This window comes from Varroa destructor, unplaced genomic scaffold, assembly GCF_002443255.2.
Source record: "Varroa destructor unplaced genomic scaffold, Vdes_3.0 BEIS01000005.1, whole genome shotgun sequence".
Taxonomy (NCBI): Eukaryota; Metazoa; Arthropoda; class Arachnida; order Mesostigmata; family Varroidae; genus Varroa; species Varroa destructor.
Window position 1 is genome coordinate 41,097,206 of NW_019211458.1, and position 25,733 is coordinate 41,122,938.

The 25,733-nt window shown below is 42.7% G+C and overlaps 3 protein-coding genes across 16 annotated transcripts in view; 1 reads left to right on the top strand and 2 right to left on the bottom strand.

Annotated features, from left to right (window-relative positions):
- Positions 1-30: 30 nt before the first annotated feature.
- ND-B12 (NADH dehydrogenase [ubiquinone] 1 beta subcomplex subunit 3) lies at positions 31-2,311 on the bottom strand. Of its 2 annotated transcripts, none has more exons than XM_022807773.2 (3): positions 2,163-2,311; positions 863-996; positions 31-582 (listed from the first exon to the last, which is right to left on the bottom strand). In XM_022807773.2, exons 2-3 carry the CDS (start codon positions 994-996, stop codon positions 411-413), a joined length of 306 nt encoding a protein of 101 aa, XP_022663508.1. In that variant the 5' UTR covers positions 2,163-2,311; the 3' UTR covers positions 31-410. The 2 variants fall into 2 exon arrangements, with proteins under 2 accessions (XP_022663508.1, XP_086847360.1); XM_086991234.1 differs by having other exon boundaries at positions 863-1,020; positions 2,163-2,290.
- Positions 2,312-2,558: 247 nt separating this feature from the next.
- LOC111251302 (uncharacterized) overlaps positions 2,559-25,733 on the top strand; it is an 87,249-nt gene continuing 64,074 nt past the window's right edge. For 5 of the 11 annotated variants that reach the window (XM_022807762.2, XM_022807765.2, XM_086991230.1 and 2 more), the window contains exon 1: positions 2,559-5,108. The gene's annotated coding sequence lies outside the window, so the exon portion shown is untranslated. Of the gene's footprint in view, positions 5,109-5,722; positions 5,953-11,851; positions 12,940-21,997; positions 22,174-25,733 lie in introns of those variants that run through there. The other 6 variants (XM_086991223.1, XM_086991224.1, XM_086991225.1 and 3 more) reach the window with 6 other exon arrangements.
- Positions 9,627-17,002, bottom strand: LOC147755701 (uncharacterized). 3 transcript variants are annotated; one of them, XR_015329240.1, is made up of 4 exons: positions 15,636-17,002; positions 15,280-15,361; positions 14,314-14,445; positions 9,627-10,099 (listed from the first exon to the last, which is right to left on the bottom strand). XR_015329240.1 is itself a non-coding variant. In XM_086991232.1 (3 exons), exons 1-3 carry the CDS (start codon positions 15,642-15,644, stop codon positions 9,721-9,723), a joined length of 216 nt encoding a protein of 71 aa, XP_086847358.1. In that variant the 5' UTR covers positions 15,645-17,002; the 3' UTR covers positions 9,627-9,720. The 3 variants fall into 3 exon arrangements, 2 of the variants coding, with proteins under 2 accessions (XP_086847358.1, XP_086847359.1); XM_086991232.1 differs by lacking the exon at positions 14,314-14,445 and having other exon boundaries at positions 9,627-9,845; XM_086991233.1 differs by lacking the exon at positions 14,314-14,445.

Below are 25,733 nucleotides of genomic sequence, written 5' to 3' on the forward strand. Positions count from 1 at the left end.
TAACAAAATTAGTGAGAAGAACGTAGCAAATCAAGAAGTAGAACAATGGCTTCTTCATATTTATTTTCGGCCTGCTTTTTACATGTTTACTGGTTGAGTACTGTTTTCCTATTCGTTCGAGTGCATATCGTACGTCTTTTTCTTGAGAACTTCCATTGCCTTTCTACTGTCTTTGCTCACGCCTAATTTAACCAAGTCCATTGCCCGAACTAGATTGTGTAGTTGATAAAGATAAAAAAAAATTTAATATTTTCCCACATATTCGAAAATTTTCGCTCTATTTAACTATCATCAATTCAGTAAAAAATAACGCTGAAAATTACAGCGGACGAGACGTTTCATGGGATGTTAAACATGAAACTTCACACTTATGGTGTTTATGGAAAAACAGAATGATGCCTCTATAACGCCTAATGTTGCTCGCCGTGATCGGTAGAAGATGAATGTCTCGAGTCCCAGGCGTACTGAGCTACGGATGCAAGTAGACCGAGGCCAATCCCATAAAGCATGTACCGGGATCCGAGACTCGAATAAAAACGGCTCCAAAGCGTACCTTCATATTTGTATCGAAACACCTCATTTCTGTAAATAGATATAAAGGAAAAACAGGAGTCAAAACAAAAGAAAGGAACCAATAATCAAACGGTGGTCTGTATTTCGAGAAGGCCTGCATGATTAAAAACAATTCTTCTTATTATTACTATTATTATTTTTATTCTTTTATTTGCCTTTCTTGCTGCTGTTAGAAACATTCAGCTAATTAAAATGGCTAAGCTGCAGTTCACAAATATAAAAATTAATATAAAGCTAATTTTTGTTGGAAGAACAATCTTTGAGAAGTTAGATTACTAGCTAAATGTACCGCATCCAGGGATCTTTAAGTCCACTTTGTGCAAGCAACTCCTTCAATTCTAAAAGCGTTCTCGAGTGTTCCACTTTGTAAATCCTGTGGTCTTTGGGAATCTTAAAAGTGTCGTGAGCATGATGGCCACCCATCTGAAACAATAGAAAAACAATATACTGTGGACTTGTTAGTTGCTAAATCTGGTAATTGCATAAGGACAAGTGAGGCTGTAGGGTTCTTATCTTTCGAAGCAGACAATCCTCGTATTCAAATAAATCCGATGAAAAAGCAAGCACTTCTGCCGGTAAAGTGTTAGAATGAAAAAAAATTAAATAAGCCAAAAACACAAACTTTGCAGGTTTTCGCCACTTTCGGCGGTGTGACGAAAGGATAACAAATTCAGTAGTGTTCCAAAAAAAAAAAGCAACGACTACTCTGAAACAAACGCATCATTATTGTTCTCCAAGGGATCATGTGAACAATGCTTTGCTTCTAATACTTTTGGCAGGTTGCAATTAATGAGAGTACTAAAATAATTTTTGATTACGCTTTATTTCTTCAGTCAGTTTGGTTTAGGTACAATTTTAATCCTTTAGGGATGTTAGCGGTTACTAATATGGAGTTTTTGAACAGTATTAATAAACAAATCAAATAATTTTACTGATTGAATAAAGCGGTGTTTTTGCCTATAATGTCTTTTTCTTACATAAGACAAAATAAATATAGATATACATTTTATAGTAAGAAATATTCAAACACTAACTCATAAAAACTTGTTCCTTGTATAACTTGTAAGAGATAAAATCTCTTCTAGGTTTGACCATGATTTGAGACTGTGTTCCACAGTATATTAGAGAAAGACCTGAATATTGGTTTGAGCGTCAAAAGAAAGATACCGGCTTTTCTGCATTAGAATTAATAATCTATTTACTATGCGGTTACTGTTGTTAGATACAGAAAACCGTGTCGAGGGTTGTATACGTTGAGTTTTGATGATACAATAACGTTATAATTATTTCAATCTACGCCTATTTTTGCCTAATTTATGGCTTAAGAGTATCTATACCTTACTATTGCTGGTGTTTTGGTTGATATCACAATTTTTTCCACAGAGCAACTCTGTTAGTGCTTCTTGTAAATACGTTGAATGTTATATAAAGCATTCTTTTTTCTTTAAAAGCAAGCTTCTTCTAAACCGCTATCTGGGGCTCAGTTAAACCCACGAACACTTCAACTGGACCAATTTAACTTGTGGCACAATTACGTGTACACGGAAGTAAATTCCCATGAAAAATTTCACCGAATCGAATTTACTGACCTTTCGTCCCGTATCTCCTTTACGCAGTATTCAGCTACTGCTTCGCCGCAGGCAATAGCAGCAGTAGTAGCTAGTGTTCACGGTTTGTTTTGTTACGGGCGGGCTCCGCCGTGAGTTATCCCGTCGGTACCACAACCGTACCACATATTTAATTGTGGTGAGCTTTACGGTGCGGAGACTCGATTTGTTCAAATTTCTGTCAATTAATTGTTGCTGTCAGTGTGTTACATCGGCTTTAATAATTGCCCGTTCGACTTTTTCATAAGCGGCAAAACATTTTCCATTCGATGCTTTTCTTTCGCCCCGCCCCCCTTCCTTGTCTTCTCAGCGTTTCTACTCTGTGCTACTGCCTGGCGGCTGATAGTGGCGAAGCTTGCGGTCGAAGGGTTACTGTGTGCGGTGTGCGTGCGGATGCGCCGTGTGCCGGATGCACAGGGTGTTGTGTGTCTGGCTGCTATGGCTGTCGCGGTATTTCACTCTGTCTCTCCCTCTAGAAAGCCTGATGTGTGCCTATGTCGGTGTGATGGCGCCCCTGCTGCTAGTGCTGCTGGTGCAATGTCGTGTACTAAGTGCTCCTGGCTGCTTGCTGCGAAAGGAGTGTGATCTGAACTGAAGTGAGTGGCTGGGCAAGCGGGTGGGAGAGCCAAATCGGTTGTGGCGAGTAGCAGCGGGCCGGTACGACTGCTGCTCTGGTGCCGTATGTCTGTCTGTTTGACTGTCCGCCACCGCCGACAACGACGAGTGTTCCGCGCATGTGCGCTCTCGGCCTGCTCGCCAGCAGTTCAACCCTGTGGTGCGACGGGCGCTGCTGCCGATTGCTGCGACCACGACCACGACTGTCGTTGTCGTTGCCCCCGCTAGCGCTGGTGGAGCCCATCGCCGTTTCTACTGGCTGGCTTGACTGGTTGACTCGACCACTCGCTCAACACGGTTCCTCACTCGCTGCCTGATAATAGCAACGGCACTGTCATAATCACCAGCTAGACCCACAACTGGGTCAGCAGATGAATGCTGCTCTACGATCATAATCATCTCCACCGTCACTGCGAAAGCAATGACAAGCAGACGGTGAGCAAAAAAGAAGGTTAGTAGAGTCTGATCGAACCAGTGATTGAATCGGTAGTAAGTCCAACATTGGGCTGTAACGTTAGGCATTGACTAATGGGGCAGCGTTAGCTAGCTGGGCCGACCCAGCAACGAGCGAAGCTGGTGAGTTGCCCCGTCACTGCTGCTACTGCCTCTCGACAGAGGAATGCCTACAGCGGGGCGACTACAAAGAGAGACGACAAGCAAATTGCTTAGCGCGGAATCTGCGCTCCTCTTAGTAGTGTAGGATAAATAGTGGATGGGCGCAGAGCGCTTAGAATCACATTTAGTGCTGTGGAGTGCCGTGGAGTCGCTGGTGATGAGAAGCCGAAGATATCAGCTAAAAGTCTACACCAGCAACAGCAACCTCCAGCAATGGAAAGCTCGTAGAAGGTGAGTGGAAGAAGAAGATATAAGCGCACAATCGCTCTGACACTTAAACAGACTGCCCGGGTCGACATCTCTGGATTCTGCAAGGCCATTGAAGGACTTTGTCAAACAAAGGCCGTTCTCAATAGTCTGCGAGACACGGTTGTGGCAGCCTCACTCTGTGGATCGCTGGATTGGTCAAGACAAAAGCCCTAGCAGGAGCAGCAGGCCAGAATCTCTATTAAGGTTCCAGAAGGTTTACCCCTGTTTGATCGGTATGAATGTCTATTGTGCACTATTTCGCTCATGCTACATGTCCCGTTATTTGGGCAGTGCGTGAATAGCATTGCTTAGAGTAGTTTATTATATAATATCAATCAGGTTGTGTGGCAACAGCCTTTCGTTCGGAAGACAGCATCGATACGATGATAACAACACAACCCCAATGACGATATCTTCATACCGGTGCTATGTAAACTGCTCCCTGAATTTTGATGAAACTGACGCGAGTGCAAGTGGAGCAGCTTGAAGTGTGACAGGGGCATACGTGTGCGTCAGCTACGATTCTTATATATCGTGTATGGTCTATAGACGACTCTTTAAAGTAGGAGGAACGGCGGAATTTATTCAGCTCAGCCCATGCGCGTTTCAAGATTTCAAAATCACATCGACAGCAAGGAACACCGTTATTAGGACTGGCCACACCGAATCGCTTCATCGACATTCGACTATAATCGTGAAGGGGGTTGTGTGGTCGGTACATATACCATAGACAGGTAGAATTGCTGTTTGACAAGCGACCAAGCCATCATTGTAATGCTGCCGTCTAGCCACAAATAGATAGAAAGCAATATTCTATCATATTCCGGCAGCTGTAGTAAGAACCGTCGGCGTGGATTGTCTCCTGTGCTAGTGTGCCTTTAAGTGCCATTATCCTTTTTCGTTTTGCGCAGTTGTCCGCGCTGTTTTCGTCACAGCCGGTCAGTCAAAGCTAATCAGTTAGTGACCCAGTGTTTACTATACATCAACAATGTATGGAAATGGAAAAAGAAAAGTTGACGAAATAAAAGCGTGAGATAAAATTGACTAGAGGAAAACAAACACATAAGGGAAAAATGCCACAGGAAAAGAGTCAGCAAAGTGGCAATTAATTGATCTATTATCTTTACTATGATATTCTGCCTGTAGTGGATCTAATGCCAGGAGTTCCATGCAAGTGTGTAATTGAGTGCCTATGTAATGACAAGTGTATATCCGCAGATGGACGTCTCTCTTTTTACAGATGTATATCCATAATGACACCACGTCGATGTATGTGCCATTAAGAAGAAATGAGTGTCATGCCGGAGCAATAATCAGCAGTAAGCTGGTACGAGACAGCTTGAGGTCCCACTAAAAGAGGCAACCATCAAAACGTGAAAGAAAAACTAACTAAGAATGCGGCAGCGATAGGTCGACATAAGTTTTATCTTCATCATCGTCTTAAATCAGGTATGCAACATATGATATAACTCTGTGTGGAATTTATCATGCGTGCTTGTGTTCGTTGAACCGCTAGCTCAGACCTCTGATATCGCAATTCTGCACAGCTTTTCGACATATGGGCAATATGGCAAAGGTGAAAAACATCAGATTCACCTTACTGAATAAGGGGAAAATAGAAGACTAAAAGGAGCAGCGACCGATTAGCCCTAAGGGTATGGAAGTACTTCTCTGGTCAGGTTGGAGAGATCTCGTCCGTGAGTCTTATCCAGCTATCGGATGGATGTGCGGGCAGGCGTGTACCCTATTCAAGGAATGAGCGCCTATCAATGGGTCTGTTTTCCAGCAGGCTAGTTTGCGTACTCCCTTCGGTCTGTACTACAATATCACAATTACGGTTCCGGACCATACAGACATACGCACCAAAACCTACTCTACCACCAGCATCATTCAAATATCTACATGACGATAGCTTGTTTCGTTTAATCTGAATAATAATTGTCTGTAATACTGCTAAGCGGAACCTGACTTCAGGACATGCTTTCTAGGCACTAGTACCTATATATGTAATAAGTTACTAATAGACTTCGAGTAGGTGGCTAATTCTATTATTGACGGAGCAGATGACGGGGTGGAGACGGCATCTTGCGACGACCGCGGAACCCTGTGCGGAGCAAAAGCTTGCGGGCGTGCGTCGCCAGTTTGTAACAGCGGTGAAATGGGTCCAAGTACAAGCAGTGCTCAGCGGAAAAATTAGGACGTACGGAAGTTGCGAAACGCACACGAACCAGATGGGAAACGAACTAAGACACAGTGAATGTTCTGGTGATGTGCATTCCTACAAAGAAAATGGGTAATAATAAATCTTTCGCAGTAGCTGATAGTAAGGTGGAGGAAAACAAAAAACTTTTCATGTTTCAGTGTGTCAAAGACCTCCCATATTTTACTATTATTACAGTGTTCCAACAGACACAAGAATTGACCGCAGATAATATATTGCAATCGTTTCCGACCTAAAAGGGTTAGGGCGATTTTGAGTTGGACAGTTTGGTAACTGGCTTGACTTTGAAGAATTTGCCAATTTTGCCACGTAGACGGAAACGAGAAACACCATTAAAATAAGCAAAAACTTGAAAGACGTGTTTAGGTTCATTTAACTCCGTAATAGCCTCGTGGGTAACATATTTATGTACTAATATTGGGGACACGTTGCGGTCTAGGTTCAAACCCGGGCATAGACAAAGTTCGTTTTGTAGTGGGAGCCAGCCGTCTAATGGAATTCCTAAGCGTGATATCGTGCGTGAAAGTCGAAACATAGACGGGTTAGTTTAACTTGCCAAATAGCTCAGCGGACAGAGTAGTGATAGTATTATTTATATTAGTATCATCACGGAGGGGACATTATGCTGTACGTATTCCAGTATTTTTATGCTCGCTTATCTTTGTCCATATCTCCTGTCGCTATAAGATCGAACTTGGATAACTTACAAAAAGGTATAACAAATGTTCCACGTTTCGCATCATTATCGAGTAGTGCAATAACCGACTAATTATATGACAAGCACACCATAAGGATGATGATTTACAGCAAACTCCGTGGGAATCTTTTTTCGATGACTGATTCGTTCAGTGAGTTGGAAGTGGGGGTAACATTGCTTTGCGCAGCTGGGTAGCAGTTAGCTTGGCTGTTCCTGTCTAGCAAGCAGGGTGGGCTATGCCCTGGGTGCCAGGTGTTCGACCCTTTGGTGATGTGGAAATATCACATTCTGGCCGTATGTGCCTTTGCCCGTGTGGGGGACAACTTGGCCTGCACTAGTAGCCACACAGCCGTGCAGTCATTGGGAGCGAGGGGCCATTAGGAGTAGTCAGCTAGCAAGAAAATTTCTCTGGCCGATTCTCGCGCTTTGCTAACATGGCAATAAGGATGGCGTGCTTATCTGTTGTAATGAAATAAGAATAATGATGTTGCTGCAGCCCCCACTGCCCTCCGGGGTAGTAGTGCCTTTGGCCGGTTCACAACTCAAGCGGCAACAGCAATGGCAACAGAAAATAGGGCAATTCACTTGTTTTGCCCCCTCTGTGTACACTGCCGCTGCTATTGGGTGCTAAAAACAACACTATGCCTTGTATCACGATACATATCACCTTTGCGTTCTCTACTACGGTAATCATTAAGACCATACGACGACATTGGAAAGTAATCGGGTCCAACGATAGTGTTAACACTGGCAACAGGTCCTTAGTCTTACTTATGTCATTTTCATTATTCGGCTCCTTGGTTTTTCTGAGTTAATTTACAGGACTCAATTTTTCCTGACGTAGTGCTACTCTTTAGATAGAAGCAGGCGCTAAAAACTTTGCATTTGCTAACGGGCAAGCGCTTTCGTTTATGGTATTTCTAAATTCTTGAGAAGAAGGTGATGCGGCAAACGTGAGCAGTAGGTTCATTCAAAACGGTAAATGCACGCATACTCATATATGAACGTGCGCACATACGCGCACTGTTCATATATGAGCGTGCGATACGTGAAAAAATACACCGTTCTGTGGGATTTCTTTACAGCGAGTTAACACATCCTACAGGGATACCAAATCACCAGCTTACCCAATGTAGAAACAGGTGAATTAGTTTCTCCTAAATGGGCAGTTGCTTATTGAGCTACTATTTAAAATATATATGTATTTTGCAAAGGACAACATGTAGTCTCGTTCTCATATGAGTGGCCTTCCAGCATAACTTGCAAGTTAATTGGGAGATTCCTTATTTACTTTTGTTTGTGAGCCCGATGATTAGTCAAACACTACTAGCAGCTCATATCAAATTCTGTTACATTGTTGTTCTGAAAACACCCAACACCACTACCTAAGCGTTTAGGAGGAATACGGCTAAATGACGGACAGTTGACTTCTCTACAATATGCATATTTTGAAAGTTTTGAGCTAGTGAATAGGCAATGACGAGTCTTGCTTATTGCTTTCTTTTCTATAATGTCTCGCTTACTAAAGACCGTATGTATATTTCAATGGAAAACTCTACGAGCTTGTTGCTGTAACTGTGTCGAGATTATATAACGCTATTTTCTAAGCTCGGACTTCGAAGTAGATAAGCTTATCTTTGTAGAAGTCAACTTTGTAAGTTGTAGAAGCAACAACTTCAGTATCTTATAAAAGAAAACAAAAGTAAAAAGAAACTGATAATGTAAGGCAAATCGAGACGGACTGGGGAGTAACAAGAAGCACGCGCACTAAAAAACTGATTTTAGGACGAATAGCAAAACTCGTTGATTAAAACAGAAAAAAATTTAACAAGTGATTATAAGAAAATTCACGGAAATCAAAAAATATAAAAATAAATTCATAAGGAATTCAATGCATATGTGCTAGTAATTCTTTGCATTGTTTGGTTTGGATTTGCTGTCTTATTTTATCTCGTTTTTACCTTGAATATATAATTCTTATTGTAGAAAATATCGAATTTGTCACATTTCAAGAATACGCGTTTTGAAAATGAGCAAGCCAAAACATTATTTTATAGCCACATCTTTTAAGCAGGTATCTAAGAGCGTTCGCTGAGAAAAAATGTGTTCACTGTTATTTTCTAGGATTCTCATAGGAAATCGAAAATCTCAGGTAACTATTTAGCGGTATCTTCAATGTCAATTCATGGGAAAGAACATGTTGCATTTATCTTCAAACTTGGGATTTGCTAATTGTGGTTGATATCCCGATTCCAATGGGTATGTAAATTTAAATGTAAATTTATCGTTTGCGATACGTTGAACGATACGACTCTTCATAGATCTCTACAGAAACCAGGAACCTATTATTGGATTGCACGGCTTTGTAGCTTGAGAACAGCGAATGCCGCGCTTTGTTGTTTACGGTTTTTTTTTTGCTTTAGGTTGACTCATGGATTGAAAACCAAGCATTCATTTGTGCTCACATATGGTACTCGAAGTTGCAAAAATAGTTGCATAGCTGTAAAAAGACGGTGTGTAAAAGGTGCAAAATCAAACAGCCTAACCGACCCTTTAAGCAAGGCAACCTAAAAGGTCTTGAATTTTACGTTCAGTGCTGTTGCAGTAAAGGATTCTTTCGAACAGTTGGCTCCTCGTTTGCGACCGACCTTAAAACTGGATCTCTTCACGTATCGGTAATTTAAGTAAGGGTAATTTTAGTAGATGTACATGTTACTATTGCACCATTATGAAATACATCAATTTATCAAATATTTTTAGGTTACATAATACGAGTCTGGTCAGGCTCGGTTCAAGCAAACTCGTCCCATCGTCCTTTATGAACATCGTAATTCTCCAACGGCTTACCACTGATGGGGTTTCGGTGCCACTAAGTCGGCAAATAATATCAGCTAGACCGGAAAGGGTCCGAAGACCAACGCGAAGCCCTTCGGGGTTTTTCGATGTTCCCCTGAGCTTTACCCTCGCTTTCGTCAGCTTGTTGCAGTATGTCATAGTTTGGCGGCAGCCATGCAAGTCACTGTTAATAAACGGAGTTGAAAACATCAGGTTGATCTCTCAGAAGCCAACTTGTACAGATTTATTTTGCCACTAGCTCGTTTCTGCTATTAAAGCATAGGCACGCCGCTGAGACTCCCTTCTTGTTACATTGCGGGTCGGCTGTTCCATTTGTTCTGTTTGAACTGAAAGAAAAGGCGCCGTGTGGTACGATGATCCAGGCCTAACTCCGTGGTGAGTGACACATCGGTTGCCGTGTGGATTTCCACGACTGGAGAGGATGTGTTTGTGTAAGAATTCAGTAGGTGTATAATCTATCAATAGTAAAGTATTTTATAACAAAGGAGTGCGACAAGAAATGTAGAATTCGTTGTGTCCTCGCGTTATTTTAGTTACTCATAGTAAGAGAATATTTATTCAGTACGCGTTTTAATTGTCAGGTAGAGAAGATCCATTCTGTGTCCCGTAATGTGTTCAATAGCCATGTCATGGGCACTAGGAGAGGGTGCATACTAGAGCGTTTACCTGAAAACAGTACAAAGTGTTTTAGCAAAAAAGTTTCTTAAAGCAAATGTTTTAATTAATGCATATATCTGCATGGATTCAGGTTCGTGAGTCTCTGCTTTTTGGTAACGTACCCACGATTTCATTACCTCCTTTACTCTTCGAAAGAGGCAGCGAAAATAATCCATCGACTTCGAATACCGCTAGCCGCGACATCAAGATGCCCCAGGCGAACGTGTCCACCCACGACTTGCCTTCACATCTAATATATTCTCGTTTATTCCTGTCTCATGGACGTGATCTCATGGTATCAGAACGGCCGCTGCCGCGTGTCGCTTACTTTCGATAACAAACCTATATTACCGCGTTATCTCGTTGTTATTACTATTGTTAGTATGATTATAAACTTTGCGCAGTAGTAAAAACGCAACGCGGACCGTTATTCTAGTATTACCGTCCTTGTCACTTATTCGTGTTGTCGAAGTGCTAATCGGCGTTGTCGCACCTTCGGGCCAACTACATTATCATGATCTTCAACACCGTCGTCGTTTTCATCGTGGGATTCATTATGACAGAGCTAGGGTTCTGAAATAGTTAATGCCAGCAGCCGGGTTTGGCCAATGTTCGACATTGTTATCACCGATGTTATCCGGAAGTTCTGCTTATCTGCCGTTTATCAGCTGGTTGTCGTATGTACCACTTCCTACTACGCAACGACCAACAATAGTACAGCGTAAGAATGAGTTTGTATGATATTCGCTCCATGTTGCTTGTTCCCTGATCAACGGTCATCTTCCTTATCTCCCTTGAGCCACTGTCGGAATACATAGAAGCAGCGGCAATAGCGCTGTTAGAAATGACGCTAACGGCGGTGACGGCAGCAACGGTGCGTTGATGGTGATATACTGTGGTGCCCATATGGTGTCGACGATAGCTTAAGTGGGGCGGCGGGCAAATGCGATCACGAGGGAACTATGTAGTTATGTCTGACCTGGCCACTTTCTTACCGATCAACCGAGAAAGGCTTAAGCGGAGTTGAGTTTGGCAGGAAGGCGACAGTAATGGATACACTGAGTAATCTGTGGCCGCTCTAGTACTGAAAGGGCGACATCTGGTAGTGATATCGATCGCTTCGTGATCGCGTACCAGAGTCATACGCAACCACCTCTGCTATTACTGCTACACGTTCGGTTCGAATTTGTTTGACGGCACTTACTGCGACAACGGCGCAACGGTACACACGGACACACAAATACGCAAGGCCATAGAATCACTCTTTGTTCTTATAGTGTCGCTTGGTGCTGTGTGTGGTCTCTGCTTGTTCGTGTTGGCTGGTAGATAACATCGTATCACAGCCCAGAGAGCAGCGTCCGCCCAGGTCGATGGACACGATGCTCACGGCAAGAATCGTCAGGATCGTTCACTCATTCGCAAGCAACTTCTGAAACAGCAGCAGTAGCAGCTCAGGAAAACTCAGCTCTACCTTGCTATAACCCACAGACTCTAGGGGATAACGGGCTGCAAACAGCGGATGCCTGGCTAGCTGGATGTGCGTTCGCTCATGATTGTTTCGTTGTTTGGCATTGTTGTTGCGCAACGAGCCTCTAATGGCCGCGTGAGTGTCTCTACATGCCACATATATTAACATGAAACGACAGTCGGCATTCGTACTGGTTCTGCTGTAATGTTGCAGCGGTATTCGAGTTAGATGTCCTCGTTTGCACAGAACCGGATGAAGTTGAGACATCTCAGGCCGGCAAAACACGCGGTGTTTGCTGTCAAATATATTAGAGTTAAATGTAAAATATAACTATAAGTATCGGTTGTTGGCGTTTTGTTATGATGTCATTTCTTCTAATGACGCCTTCTCTCATGCCTTACATCGTTTAACAGCTATGCTTTGCTTTTCGGTATAAGTTTATGATTTTATGACGACACTTTAGTCGTTGTTACTACGGCCAATGCCTTACTTTACATTGCGTTACTGGATTGCCCTCATTACCACTTCAGTTATTACTTTTGCGTCTACTATCTCTACTAGCGTTGCTGTAGTCGTTTACTAGCCGCGGCAAATGGAATTGAAATCAGAGGCCGCAGCACTTTGCCGACTGAACTGCCACCGTTGCCCTTGCTCCTGAGCTGCTCGTCGTGCCACTGTTAGAGTCGGCCGCGGCAACGGAAAAAACGTTTAAGGCCATACAAGTAATGGGTACCCTACAAGTAATGTAGCTGTATGTTGGTGGTAGTCCTACCAACCCGTACGTGGCCACTGCAACGAAGCTTTCAACCGCACAGCTGCCTTAACCTAAATTGTCGTCTGCCTTCTTGCTACTGTGACGACACTGAATGCTGTCGACATAGCGACGAATTTCAGAGACCAGCTGGTAGATGGCCTGATCGGATCGAGCTATAAGGGACGGAAACGAAACAAGGATTGCTGCTATCTGAAACGGCGGTACTCCGGATCCCTTCAATCTCTCCGATTACGCTTATTCGTTACGTAGTAATTGATAATTAAACGTTTCCATGCTTCAAATGGTCCTCTCTGTACTATGGCTAGCTAGCAAACATGGACATTACGGAGAATGCACAGTGGCCAATTTAAAAAGGTGAAATCTACGTTGGTACTGCTTACTGCGAAAAATGTTAACTGAACCTTCTTAGCGAACACTGAGAAAAAGGATACGCCGTAGCATGTGATCGCGCGACAAAGAGTGTCCATCCTCACCGGAAAATATATGGAGGGCAGGCAAAAGGAGCGCGAATCGAAGGTTTTCGGTGTTTGCTAACCTGCTAGGGTAGTCGGCGTATGCACAGAAGGGACCTCTCAGGAGAGGATAAGAAAAAAATGAACACTAAAGGTAAAATACTTGGGAGACTTATGATATAGGATAATGGTTATGATGAATAGCTATCACAATGTTATCTGTTTCAGAGGCTTTTCACGTCCTTCTTTGCGTTTATCTAGAGCGATACGGTAAAACTGCCCACTGCTGAAACTGAGACACTTTTTTTTTTATCATCGTGTCGATGCAGCTTATATGTCTACAGTGACTCCGCGCAGAAGAATACTTTTGTTTCTGCCACATATGAGTAAAGTTTCATTTGTGTCGTTGATGGCCTCTTCGCTGGAGTGGCGGTGCCAAGATGGCGGCCTCCAGTCTTGCTGGCTTCTTTGAGGCTAACGGGTGACGATGATACTCGTATCCGTCTACATTAACCTAAAAGGCTCACAGGCCTTGTTGCAGTGTTCGGTAACTGCACATCGTAGGTGCGAGTGTCAGCAGTTAATGCTTGACGAGATCGCAAGAGTTTCTGTTAAGGAAACGAGTATGCTTATAGAGCGGTGTTAGAATGCTAGACTCTATATATTATGCAGGATCTACGGAAACCTCTAGAGAATCTTATACAAATGAGTGTGAACAGAGTATTCATAGTTCTCCAGCACTGCGGCGCAAATTCTATCGCAGCAGGTTCCGTTGTAGTCCATCTCTATTAGCAGCGGCCATGGTAATCCGTTCTGATATTTGACAACAACAACGAGAAGAGCAACAGTAACCATTGAGAAGGTTTCTGAAGGATCTGATATTAGCCTGTGCGTAGTAATATTTTAAAAGCAGGTATAGTGAAGTCGTCTAAGTAACTTATAGCGTTTTAAAAAGATTTTGTTTATACCTGCTTAGCGTCGAGGTGAAGGCACCACCAGTATTGCCACGGTTGTCAATTGCTAAACAGCCGCATTTACGACATCTTCGTTCAGATATCCAGCGTAGGCAAAAGGATATGAAAGATGCTATGTCGGGCTTTTACTGTGTTGCAATTTTCATAATATTAATTAATCATCCAATTGCGTTTTTCAAGCGTTGGCTTAATTGTATATTCGTATGGTAGTTACCAGTTAGGAATTTCCACACCTGCCTTGTACGTTTGCGGAAAAATATGGGTCAGTTATTGAAAAACAGGAGCTGGCCAGATGAGCACAGCTCGTAGCTCATTTTCTTTTTCTATCTTTTACCCTCTAATAGCTGCTATTGAAGAAACCTTCTAACTTAAGAGGGTAAAGGTATTTAAACCCAAGGTAATCTCATAGACTCGTAAGAAGAACTTAGTAAATTAGGCAAGAATGGGTTTGCTCGACCTTTATTCTTACAATGTCAGAGATCTGCGATACAATAATGGGAACAGCAACAACAACACCAGGGCTTGGAAAGCTCAGCCTACCGTCACTGACTTACCAGTCCTGAACAGCTGTCAGCGGACGGAATAACGCCGATGATGCAGCGGCGGTAGCTACTTCAAGAAACAAATACTGTACGAGCAGCAGTTCGTTTCGTAGACATGCCTCACGCAGTCCCACTTCGTCGTTTCTGCATAAACACACGCAAAGCATCTTGTTTCGACGGCATTTCCGCAGTATATAGTACTGATCTACGTATATTTGTTTTTGACGACACTACAAAATTTTTAACGTCTTTAACAGCGACTTTAACGTCCACCTTGTACACGTAGTAAAGTATAAGTTAGGTACAGAATAAGCGTGGCAGAGACAAAACGAAAGAGTGGCCCGATTATTTAATGGAATAAAGTTGCTCGACACTCTACCGTTTATAACGGTTAAGGATTATCACAACTCACTATTCCCCAAATGAAACTCTATGCAAGAACGCACAACATATGGATACACGGATAATTACAGAAACATGCAATTCATTATTATCTTTAAAATGAGTCCTAGATCGTATCAGTCTCTATATCTAAAGGACGATTGTAGTATGCAAAAAATGCCGAGATAAATTATGGACGCACGATTTCGTCCTTTTCGGCCTTAAGTCTACGCGTATTCCACTGCACCGTTACGGTTTAGCATTTGCTATCAGTATCATTTATTGTTATTTTTATTACTTTAGTTCACTATGAACAGATTATTACTATGAACAGGTAGTCATGAAAGAAAACACTAGACTCACGCCATTCTTAACTATTGGACCTAATGCGCGTACGTGAGCATAGTACAACTATATCAATCATAATATTCTTAACGCATGCACGCATGCAAGTTCATTTGGCAGATAGCTACGCTTCTAGCAACCCATCAAGGGTCATATGCAGGTTCACCTATAAGGTGTCTATAGCAAATCGCGTGGCAACTGACAAACGGCACCCCGTAATGTTTGCTATGGAGGTTTGGCGTATTGCATTACCTGTATTGTGCTCCGTTAACCATGCTCCCTCTGCGACGGCCGTAACGAGTACGCATATCCGATAGAGTGTACCCTGCGATACCTGTAGATAAAGCATTTCATTTACGGTCTAGGTACATCTAACTCGTTTACGAACAACCGCGTTATTTAATCTTCCGTGGTGCTAATCATGTTGGTAAGTATTCCCTTACCGACAGACCTGGCCACTACCACTTATCCAAATACACGCAAATCGATATGTTACATGGACCCATTGGGTGTTTGTACTTATTGGCTTAGGAAGTAGATGGCGACTTGACGGGAAGCGTCAAGAAGTCGAAGATCGTTTGTTTTTCGTATGTTAGTATGAGACAAACCTTATTCATCAGCCATTGCTTCCTCACAACAATGATGGCTACAGTGGCCTTTTCCGGCGACAACCGTGCCTGCAGCTGCCTTGCAAAACTATTGGCAGCATTCACCCGTCAGTGGCAGTTCATCGAATCGGAGTAGTGACTTTGTAGGAGACGGGCAGCAGGGGAACGATGGCCTTGGCCCGTGAGGATCAGGTCAACCCTGTTAGGTTGGGCAACGACGAGCCCGTCCTTCAAGTGAGTGGGATATAAGAAATAAGCATATTTGCAATATCACCTCGATCCCTTTTCCCTCTATATCGTTGTTGCGCCTACTATTGCCCGCTAGAGCAAATTTGTGATTCTTACCATGCTTACCGCCTGCTGTCAGCTGCCAAGGTCTATACAACAACTACTTTCTGCAAGAATGTGTTAAGTGCTGCGGAGATTGACGTAAGGATGGATTCATATGGTCAAGGCGAAGAGGAAATGTCTTTAAGGGAGGGTTTAAGGGGGAGAGTGCGCTATTTATCGATAGCCGCGCAAACGGATCGCCGTACGGTCGGACACGATATTATTCTAACGCCTGTAAAGCTGCTTTGAAAAGCGTTTGCTGCACTGGGACGTTGCGCGTCTGCACGTTTTCGTATCAGGTGCATATACGTCTAGTGGTTCCTTTCGTTTAGACCGTCTGTTTGTCTTCAGTATCTGCTTAGTATGCTCTGACTGGCGACTAGGGTTGTGGTTTTTAGTGGTCCAACACTCATTAAAGCTATTTCGAAATCGCTTTTGTCTTTACCTTAGGAAACGTCTACTTGTCCCATATTATTTGCGCTAAGCTTATATTCGCCGATTTCCGTGCAGTTGTTGTTAATTACTACTGCCACAAGTGCCGTTACTAGTACAACAATATTTCATAGACGACTAGAGTGGCATTGAAGAAATCACTGCTGAGTCATTACGAGTCCAACTGTGTTTCCTTTGGTCGTCCATCATATAGCGGAAAATACGTAGAATCAAATACGCTGTTGGAACAGATTGACCCATTGGTATAGATGTCTCCGAATGATTTGGATCATGCAAAATACGGGGATACAGAGGAGAGCATCAGTTGCAGTTGTTAGTCATCCACGCCATGATTAAGTCCCATGTCCCACTATTTCTTCTAGTTGAAATAAAAAAGAGCACTTATACTGATATTAAGCCAAGAACAGCTTGCGTGCAGTCGTGCACACTTCAACAGGACCGTTTTTATCCTGCTACCTTTCTTTCAATACTACGATATAGCCAAGGAAGGGTGCATCGAATATATTATCAACACTGTTTACAAGCACAAGAGCAACTACTATAACGGCCACGTGTGCAGCCAGCAATAATTCGATGGGCGCATTCTTGCTTAACACCAGTATCAGGCTATATATGTAACGAAGCATATGCAGCGTATATGGAGCATGACTGGAAGCGACATATGGAACACCTTAGCTGTTCAATCCGAGGTAGATTCTAACCTAGCTAGGCTGCAGCAACAGCTAATGTGTACTTGCGGATAGGCTAACAGCGCTTGCCCAGTGTGGCGGCATTGCTGGAACGCGCATCTCGAAATGAATCTAGCTGTGGCAATAACGTTCGTATAGAAAACTGCTCTAAAGAGCCAGCAAAAGACAGAGAGAGAACCCAGTGTAGGTAGGCACTGTTCATCTCTGATCCCTGGACATCTAGCAGCCTCTGCGTGTTTGATCGGCTTGGGGGTTCACTGGCTTTGCCTCCCGGCGCATGAAAGGCTCTTTGTGATAGGATGACATTTGTGGAAGTAGCCAATGAGGTTGGCTCACGCTGCGCCATCATGCGTTCTCAGTTAAAGTCAGCGCTTGAGAGCGCAATGATGAGTCACCACCGGCAGGATGGATCACATATAGGAAAGGCCTGGTTGTTAGAACAGGGTCCGCCGATTTGGAGGCAGTGACGATCACAGAAGGGACCTAGAAAGAGGTATTGTGAGACGGAGTTAAAAGAGGGATCGGATCCGGAAAGGGTAGGGAAGTAAGTGATGGGTTAGCATAAGCCTGGAGAAGGTTTGGTATTGACGTTGTTCAATATCTCCTGTGGCACTAGCACGGACGGTCGAGGTCGAAGCAACGAGGCGAATTTTTAAGCCATAATAACCCGTATAATATTGGAAGGTAGATAATCTATATCTTTTTTGAGACTAGCGTTGTGGGCAGACAATGCTAACGCTTATAGCTGATGTCTTCGCCCGTAGGGGGCGAATAAAACTAGTTCCGATAAATTCTTCCAGACCTTATCGGGATAATGAATACTTGTCCGTTCTTCGCATCACTTTGGAATTTGCGAGTGTATTTTGCTCGTGGTACGACAACGCTGTTAATTAGGTAGACAAAAATGGTTTTAGAAGAATAAAAGAGAGAGGTATCGTCAAGTGAAAAAAACAACTCATTTTAAGAAGCTTCAAGAAAAAACGCCTTCTTCGGAGTTTTCTAAAATACACGTAGAAGTGACACTGTTGAAGGACTGAGTCGTTGCACGATATAGCTTCTGATTTGTTTCATATTAATACTAGTTTGTCTTCTCTTTCAAAGCATCATAGTGTTCTTTTTTCGAAGTCAAGTTCATGTTAGCATCCGAAATAACTTACCGAGAGTTTTGTTAACGTCTAGGTCAAAGATGCATGTCCATAGAACTATTTTCTAAGGTGGTGATGGGCTACAACACTCAACAGTAATAGAATCGTCAGCTGTAATATAGACCTTTAAAATCCTGGTAGTTTCAATGCCTTATTCAAGTCATTCATAGGTCGCCCATTTTCGTTACTAACGATAATATTAGAGCACAGTGCAAACTCCCGCAATCGCAGACATGTGTGGGTGAAAATCACCCGCTTGCATAGCTTGGGTTGTCCCTTTATTCTAAATGATGTGCTTAAAAGGTTAGGTCAGAGAAATGGCACAATTGGTACTTTACTGTTTCATCATGTCTAGTGGTGGACTGGCGAAGTGTTAAAGAAAACGTCACTTTGCTAATGCTAGTGAACGAAATACGGAAGCCCGCAGCGGTTTGTCGGCAAGTTCTAGAGGAGTCGGTCTGCAGTAGCCGATCCGGGTTGCGTGAGAACAGAGAGTGTTCACTGCGCTATTGTCGCCAAAAGGGCCCATGGGGATTTGCAAAGGGTAGACGAAATAAACGATACGAGTATGCTTTTGAGTGGGCGCTGAAGTTACGACAGAAGGTGAAAATAAGCATGGAAAAAAGCGAAGGGAAGGCTATACAAGCTTCAGTAGTAAGTTGACCGAATCCGATTGGCTCGGAAGTCTCAGTCACGTCGTCAACGGTTTGCGGCGTTCCCCGAGCAGTTCCCATCATGCAAAGAAAATATATAGATAATTCCCAGGCCGGCCAGGAATACCATTCCACAGTGGTTCAACATGACCAGACTGTGGCAATTATCATTTACCTCTTTGCTGGCTTTTCCTTCTTCTTTTACTTCTTCGGGCTCTAGATAAGGCTAAGACCCAAGGTGTACGCTGCTACTTCCCAGCTACACACATCGTTCATCGCACAAACATGCCGTTAGAATTATGTAAAAATACCCATAACTGTCACGGGATGGCATCTTTGGCGGGGCGGTTTCGTTGGTACATAATCCCTAAACCCCCATTAGGCAGACGTGCTTGGCGAACTTCCGATGCGCTAAATAGAATGGCACTGACAGAGCGAGAATGGGGCGTTACGACGTGAGTTAGTGACACGAACAGATTAGTAAAAGGAGCGTGTTAATAACTGTCGAAGAATACAATCTATATTTTTTTTTGATATAACAATCGCAGTTAGGTGTATAAGAGAGGAAAGCAAAAGATCAGTCGATAGTACAGCGGTGCCTGTCATTGGATAGTCAATTTTCAGTGAAGGGTGGCGATGTCTATATTCCGAAATACCGCTGGACTGAACGTATATAGGTGCCATCAACGAAGAACAATATATGTGCGCCGCCATTGGCCGTATTTCTATCTTTGACTACTTACTGTTTCATGGAAGCAGCCACCGCGATATCGGCAACGATTGAAGATGCATTTTAAATCCGTTGTTAATGGTAGATTTCTGATTTTTAATAGGATCGTAGTCAAACAGCACACGCTACACTAAGTGGATGCAGCTGCTTGTTTACTGTCTTCAGGTGTCGGGGCCTTAAGTCGAAGTTTGGAAGCAGCTTATTTGAAATCTTAGCCAGTGTATTTTACTTGTTGTCTATACGAAAAATTAAACGATCATAAAATGCCAATACGTCGGTGTTGGGCATAATGCGTGGGGGCTGAATTTTCCGGGACGGTTCTGTTTAACTTATGACCGACCATAAAAGGGCTGTATTTGTACTTAACCAGTTATAGATAAATATGTTTAGAAGAGAGTATTAAAACTGACCTATGTAGCGGGGATTTAATGGATAGCGTTAGATGCGATATTTTAAGATAATCTGACAATATGAGACCTGGTTAGGAACATTCTCCTGAAATTGGAACCTTTTTGACTTCAGGCGATTTTCACGTGGAAACATGGTATTTTTTGCACAGTGGCAGTCGATATGAATATCCTACTCTTTTTAAAAATACAACGATCTGGATGATGGTCAGATTTATCTGCTAGTAGAAACCCAAATATTTGTTTAGATTCATGAGAATCAGCAGAAAACCTGGGACCCTGTTCCACAGATTAGCATCCTGTGTGTTCTTCGAAACCGGAGAGACAATTTGAGTAGCAGACAATATCTAGCCATTGGGTAGATTGTTAAGAGCATCTGCTCCACGTTCTCGGCATAACCTCATCCATTTGTAGAAACAACTTCACCTTAAAGCTTCAGTGCAGAGCTTCTCTGGCCGACAGTCACTTCGTGGTCCAACGACATAATTCGCTTGTATCTATTTTTTCGGCAAGTAATGGATCTGATCATCGCATAGCTAGCCGTCTGCAGCTATTTGCTTCTGTCAAAAAGTATCTGTAGAAAATGTACAACGGTTAACTCGTGGATGTTAGCAGAATATATTTCGATCAGACATTATTAGACGTATGCGGATCAATAGCGCCGTACTTCCAGTTGCTTTTAAATGATATCTAATTAAATGCACGCTTATGTAGCATGTGCGCGCCGAACGTATCTGCCGAAGTCTTTGCTGATTGATTACTTCTAAAGCTGCTGAACTAAAGCTTATTTCGAATAATAGTTTTATACACTACACATGAAAACGTGATGCACACATTATAGTTTGCCTTCAATTTAGCGTATTCTGTATAAAAAAAAGAAGAAAGAAAAGACAAAATATGATGGCATTATTTAATTAGCGATAGAAGAACTATAGTAGTACCGCCTTGGACATTTATCATTGTTAATTCGTTGCGATATTTGTCCGTCTAAATGTTTATATAGATTTAAACAGATGCTAGCTATTTAAGATAGGATCTTAGATAATCGCTCAGTTCTTGAAACGCACCTTATCCCTCAATACACCATCATCTACTTCACTCGAATGTATTATCATACGTGTAATAATTCCAGGGGTCAACGATAGTATATCTAGGATTTTGAAAGACGCAGGAAACAGCATGAGAACTGGCTTCGCTTCGCTGATGTGCTACAAGGGTTTCACAAAATGCATGACGATGTCTTCTGAAAAGGCGCTACGCAACCTCATGAACGCTATGAACAGCGCTAAAAGTTGGGCCCCAATTGATCACATGAGCTGTCTTGATTTGGCAAGCGAGACGTAGAGGGAAACAAGCGATAGTGGTAAATGAAGTCTGCCACGTCATAGACAGATGCTGCACCGCAGAGGTTTCGGTGACACACAGCCACCGTTGTACCAATCAGAAACACATGCCTGTTAAAGATGCCTTTCGGTGTAGCTCTTTAACGCCAACTCTTTCTGCTTCGGTCCATGAAGTGTTTGTCTCCACCAACTCATTTGGTCACTTTTGCGTACTGTTGGTGTTCGATTCAGTGTTGTTCAGTTGTTTCACAGTTCGGGCCACGTCCCGTACCGCAACCATGAATGCAACAGCTGTCGATCTCCTAAGAACTTCACTGCAGGCGACTTCATCGCCCTACTGATCGCGTTCGACCAAATACGATTAGCTACGGCTTCATCGAGAGTGAGGAGGAGCGAAGATCTATGGCTTTTTTTTGTTGCCGTAACATTGTCTGCAGATATCTAGGATACAGTTGATGACGTTGATTTTGTCGATATTAGCTGTTGTGAAAGCAGCTGCTTGTAAACACGAGACGCGATTGGTGTTGTTACTGTGTGTGTTATTGCCGTTTGCTCGTCGTCATTTTCGTCGGTGTCTTCTTCTTCCGGCCATCGTGCCAGGAGTTGTCTTCTTAGATGTCACTAAATCGATTGTCGACCCCTGACGCTTGCCGCTGCTTTGTTCTTACTGCCTCCCGGCTACCACTTTAACCGATGTGTCAGCTAGGCTACGGCCAATCAGTGCTGATGCTAGATAGAGGACTAGTAAGTGCTGCCAATAATGTTACGGGTACTCGTTTGTCGAAAAGGTGTGTTTATAGAAAAAACGTGCAGGCTTCTTTGTGTACATAAATAGAGACAATCGAAATAGAGTGTAACTAAATAAGTATCTGACGGAGTAACTAGTTGCTAGATGCCAAAAGAGTGAAACTTTATTTCTTTTTACTTGGTACAGCTAATCATGTTTATAGGAAAAAGTTAGCTAGGTACATTGACCGGACGGGGACGGCGATCGTTTATTCGTAACGTTCTATTTGCACAGAAATTCATCATTAGATTATGATCCGTAGCTCGCCAGAGATAGGAGCTGACGCCTCGTCGAGAACAGATACGAATTATCATATATGGCAGTTTGATTTCAGTTTTACTTGTAGATCCAAAAAAAAAGTATACATTTTTACAAGCGAAAGCAAATGTAATTTGTAGTTGAATAAAAAGCCTGGCAGGTTGTTAGATCATATCATAATAGGTTCTCAGGCGCTTGCTAAGAGGCCTAGTCAAGGGAAAGTGAACCCACTGGTGATTTCACTTATACTTGAAGCCATTGTGGAAAAAATCGCTGCATTAAATGGGTAACCATTAAAAAGTAGGCCGTCTTACTAGCTCCTTTCGGTCTCGTTTATCGCATAGAAGGAAAGTTAGTTAGAATTCCGTAGGGACCCTGCAGGTGTCAAAGCTTGCAAGCGAAAACTGAAGAAACACAACGTACGAACTTACTCAACTGATTTTCTCAATCAAACACGGCGCCCCACACATCTGGACAAGGCCAATGCATGGCGGGCATCTCCAAACGAATATAACGAAAAAGCAGAACATATTCTAGGCTTAAAAATCGCTGTTGGTAATTCTGGAAAGGTTCAGGGCCTTGGTCACTCTGAGTTTCAAAACAGATGTGTTCTCTAGACATCCGTTTCACCCACTGCTTCCGTCCTGAACTTAATTCTTGACAGTGACAGGTTTACAGGTAGATTGACCGGTTCCGAGGATTTCAGCGGGTGAAACCTTATCAGTCAAGCCTACCGAGAACGACGGGGTGCAGACTGCGCCCCAAATAATACAACATTCTTTTCTCATTATGTGGAGCAGGCAGGCTTTTCGTCTGCGAGCGCGCTTTGGCGCGTGTTACACAGTAAACGAATACCTTAGTTTAGAGGAATGAAACCTGCATGTCTTACCTACATGCAGCAAACACCGGTGTCGGCAATAGCTCCATACAGTCAAGTTCATGGAGGGCCGCAAACGCCCCGAATGCATCTCGCTTAAGTACAATAAGTTGGGCAGGGCTCAATTTCTACTTTTAAATGCTGCTTCCGTCGTAACTGGATATAATCGGCAGGGACAAAGGATTTTGCGCGTATGTAGAGACTTAGGGTATCTCGAAAGTGGTGATGTAGGTAGGTTGTAGGCCGATTTTACGGCGATAGGTAGACACGAAATGGCTAACGTGGTATCTAAATAAAAAGAGAGAGTACCAAAGGCTTTTAAATGTCCTACCTTTGTGGCTGCAGCTTATCGTCGATGCCTATGTTACTTTTAGTACTGCTTCGATCACTCAGTCAAGTGTGCAATAATTATGCAATGATCATATGTGGATATGAGTAATACTCTAATGTATTACTTTTTACTATTACTATATTGAGCCACGAAACGGGTCTATAGAGTTGAAAAGACTCAGGCCGGAACAAAGTGCCGGAACAAAGGAACAGTCTTTTAGCTAAACTATCCGCCCACAAAAAGTGTGCAGTAATTCTATAAAAAGGTCTGAGTAAAGAGTAGGGCACCCTTGCGGTCAACACAGTAATTCGCTAGAATAAACAGTTGTCATTGGATTTTTAGTGTTATCAAGATATTTAATGAGATTCTCTTAGCTCTAGTGACGAAACATCGCTTCGCCTGCATTATTGACTCATAAAAATGCATAGCGATAGGTAAAAGCAATAAAAAGGCCAAGTGTTATTTATGTGATAATTTATAATCGGTTACTGATGATGCGTACAATCGTGCAACATATTTTTCCGTTACTACGTACCCTCTCTTCACTTATTGTAGCCGTTACAAACCGTTATCGAGTCGCCGCCATCGGGCGGGCAATTACATGGAATCGTTGATTCTTTTTGAATCCTCGAACAGGGCAGAGAGCCAGCAATAAGCAAGCCTTGAGCAAGAAAACCGACCCAATTGCAACTGGACCACTTAATGCAGCAAAGGCACACTAATTTTCAACTAAACGCGCCCTTATTACGTCAGTTATTTATGAAGGAAGAGAACTGTTTTATTTCTGAAGGAAAAGAAGGTCGAGCGAGTGAATAAGTACCTAGAGACATAAGTTCAATTAAGGTAATAGATATATGGAAAATAGATGAAGAATTTATATATATCTGGAAGACACTTTTTCATACTATTTGATCAGTCTTTTGTCTTTAATCGAGAGCTGTTAGCAAACGTCCTTTTCATCTGAACATTTGAATTACTTACTTACCATTTCCATAAATACAAAGTGAACGACTTATCAAGTATCGTATAATACGATAGTTCAACCGTAAGAGATTATAAATATACATCTGTCTGAAAGTAGTTTATTGTTTCGTCAAATCTCAGTTCCTGTTTCTTTTTAAGCAGTGATTATAGTTCAACTGCGCTAGAGAACATAAAACCCACAATATTCATGTAAAAAGGTGGAACCTTTTACGAGGAAAGCAAAAAACCAACTTTTATCCCTCTCTGATCTGTCAAGGAAGGGGCTGGTCCCAGCTGAGTCAACGCATAGTTATCCGACTTCGTTTCCACAAGCTACTGAACCAAAAATGATAGTTACAGACGCGGGAGTAATCAAAAACAAAAAAATTCACGTGTCAAGGAGGCGAAGGAGGGAGTCGAGTAAATAACATGAATTTTGCAATGTTTTTGGTCAGAAATGGTTTCGAAAACTACATTCGTGGGTTTTCATTTAGTTACTGCCGTTTTAATGTCTTGTAAAGTCAACCAAAGGAACCGCGTCGGGAGAAAGTTAAAGTTTAGGGATATGCATGCTTAGATCTACCGGGCAGTGTGAGCTACATCTAAACTAAAGAGACTAAAACATGCCTGACAATGGGATGGATAAGATTCGCCTAAGTCCACGCTTTGCTAAATATCTCTGTAAATATGCTGTACCTGTATTAATGACTGTTGTAGGCACTAGTTATCGTACGTCTACCTACTGCTTATCGTGTCGCCTATTGTACGAACTTGATTTAGCGCCAGAGACGTTGCTGATAAATGCAGGACAACGCAGCGCCAACAACCAGTCACACTGGGGCACTTCGTTGCGTACGCAAATCTAAACTGACGCGCACAGCTACAGCTGTGAAAGAAACAAAGGAACGAGGAGGAAATAAAAGAAATATAGACAGAGAGAGAATAGTACGAAAAAAACTATGAACAATATTATCTTTGCAAAGTTCCTTGTAGGTAGACCTTCCTTCAGCCGTAGCTGATTCTGAGACCCGGGTAGCGGCGGTCTAGCACGTCAACAATGGCCTCGTGTGCAAAGGTACGAGCAAAGCCGCACCATGCTTGTCGCAGTCGTATAGCAGCGTAAGCTACAGAA

Coding starts and splice junctions, on each gene's coding strand:
- ND-B12 (XM_022807773.2), bottom strand. CDS start 996: ATGGGTGGCCATCATGCTCACGACACTTTTAAGATTCCCAAAGACCAC. Junction 583..862: donor CTTAAAGATCCCTGGATGCG/GTACATTTAGCT, acceptor ATCTATTTACAG/AAATGAGGTGTTTCGATACA.
- LOC147755701 (XM_086991232.1), bottom strand. Junction 9,846..15,279: donor GTTAACGGAGCACAATACAG/GTAATGCAATAC, acceptor CATCCTCTCCAG/TCGTGGAAATCCACACGGCA.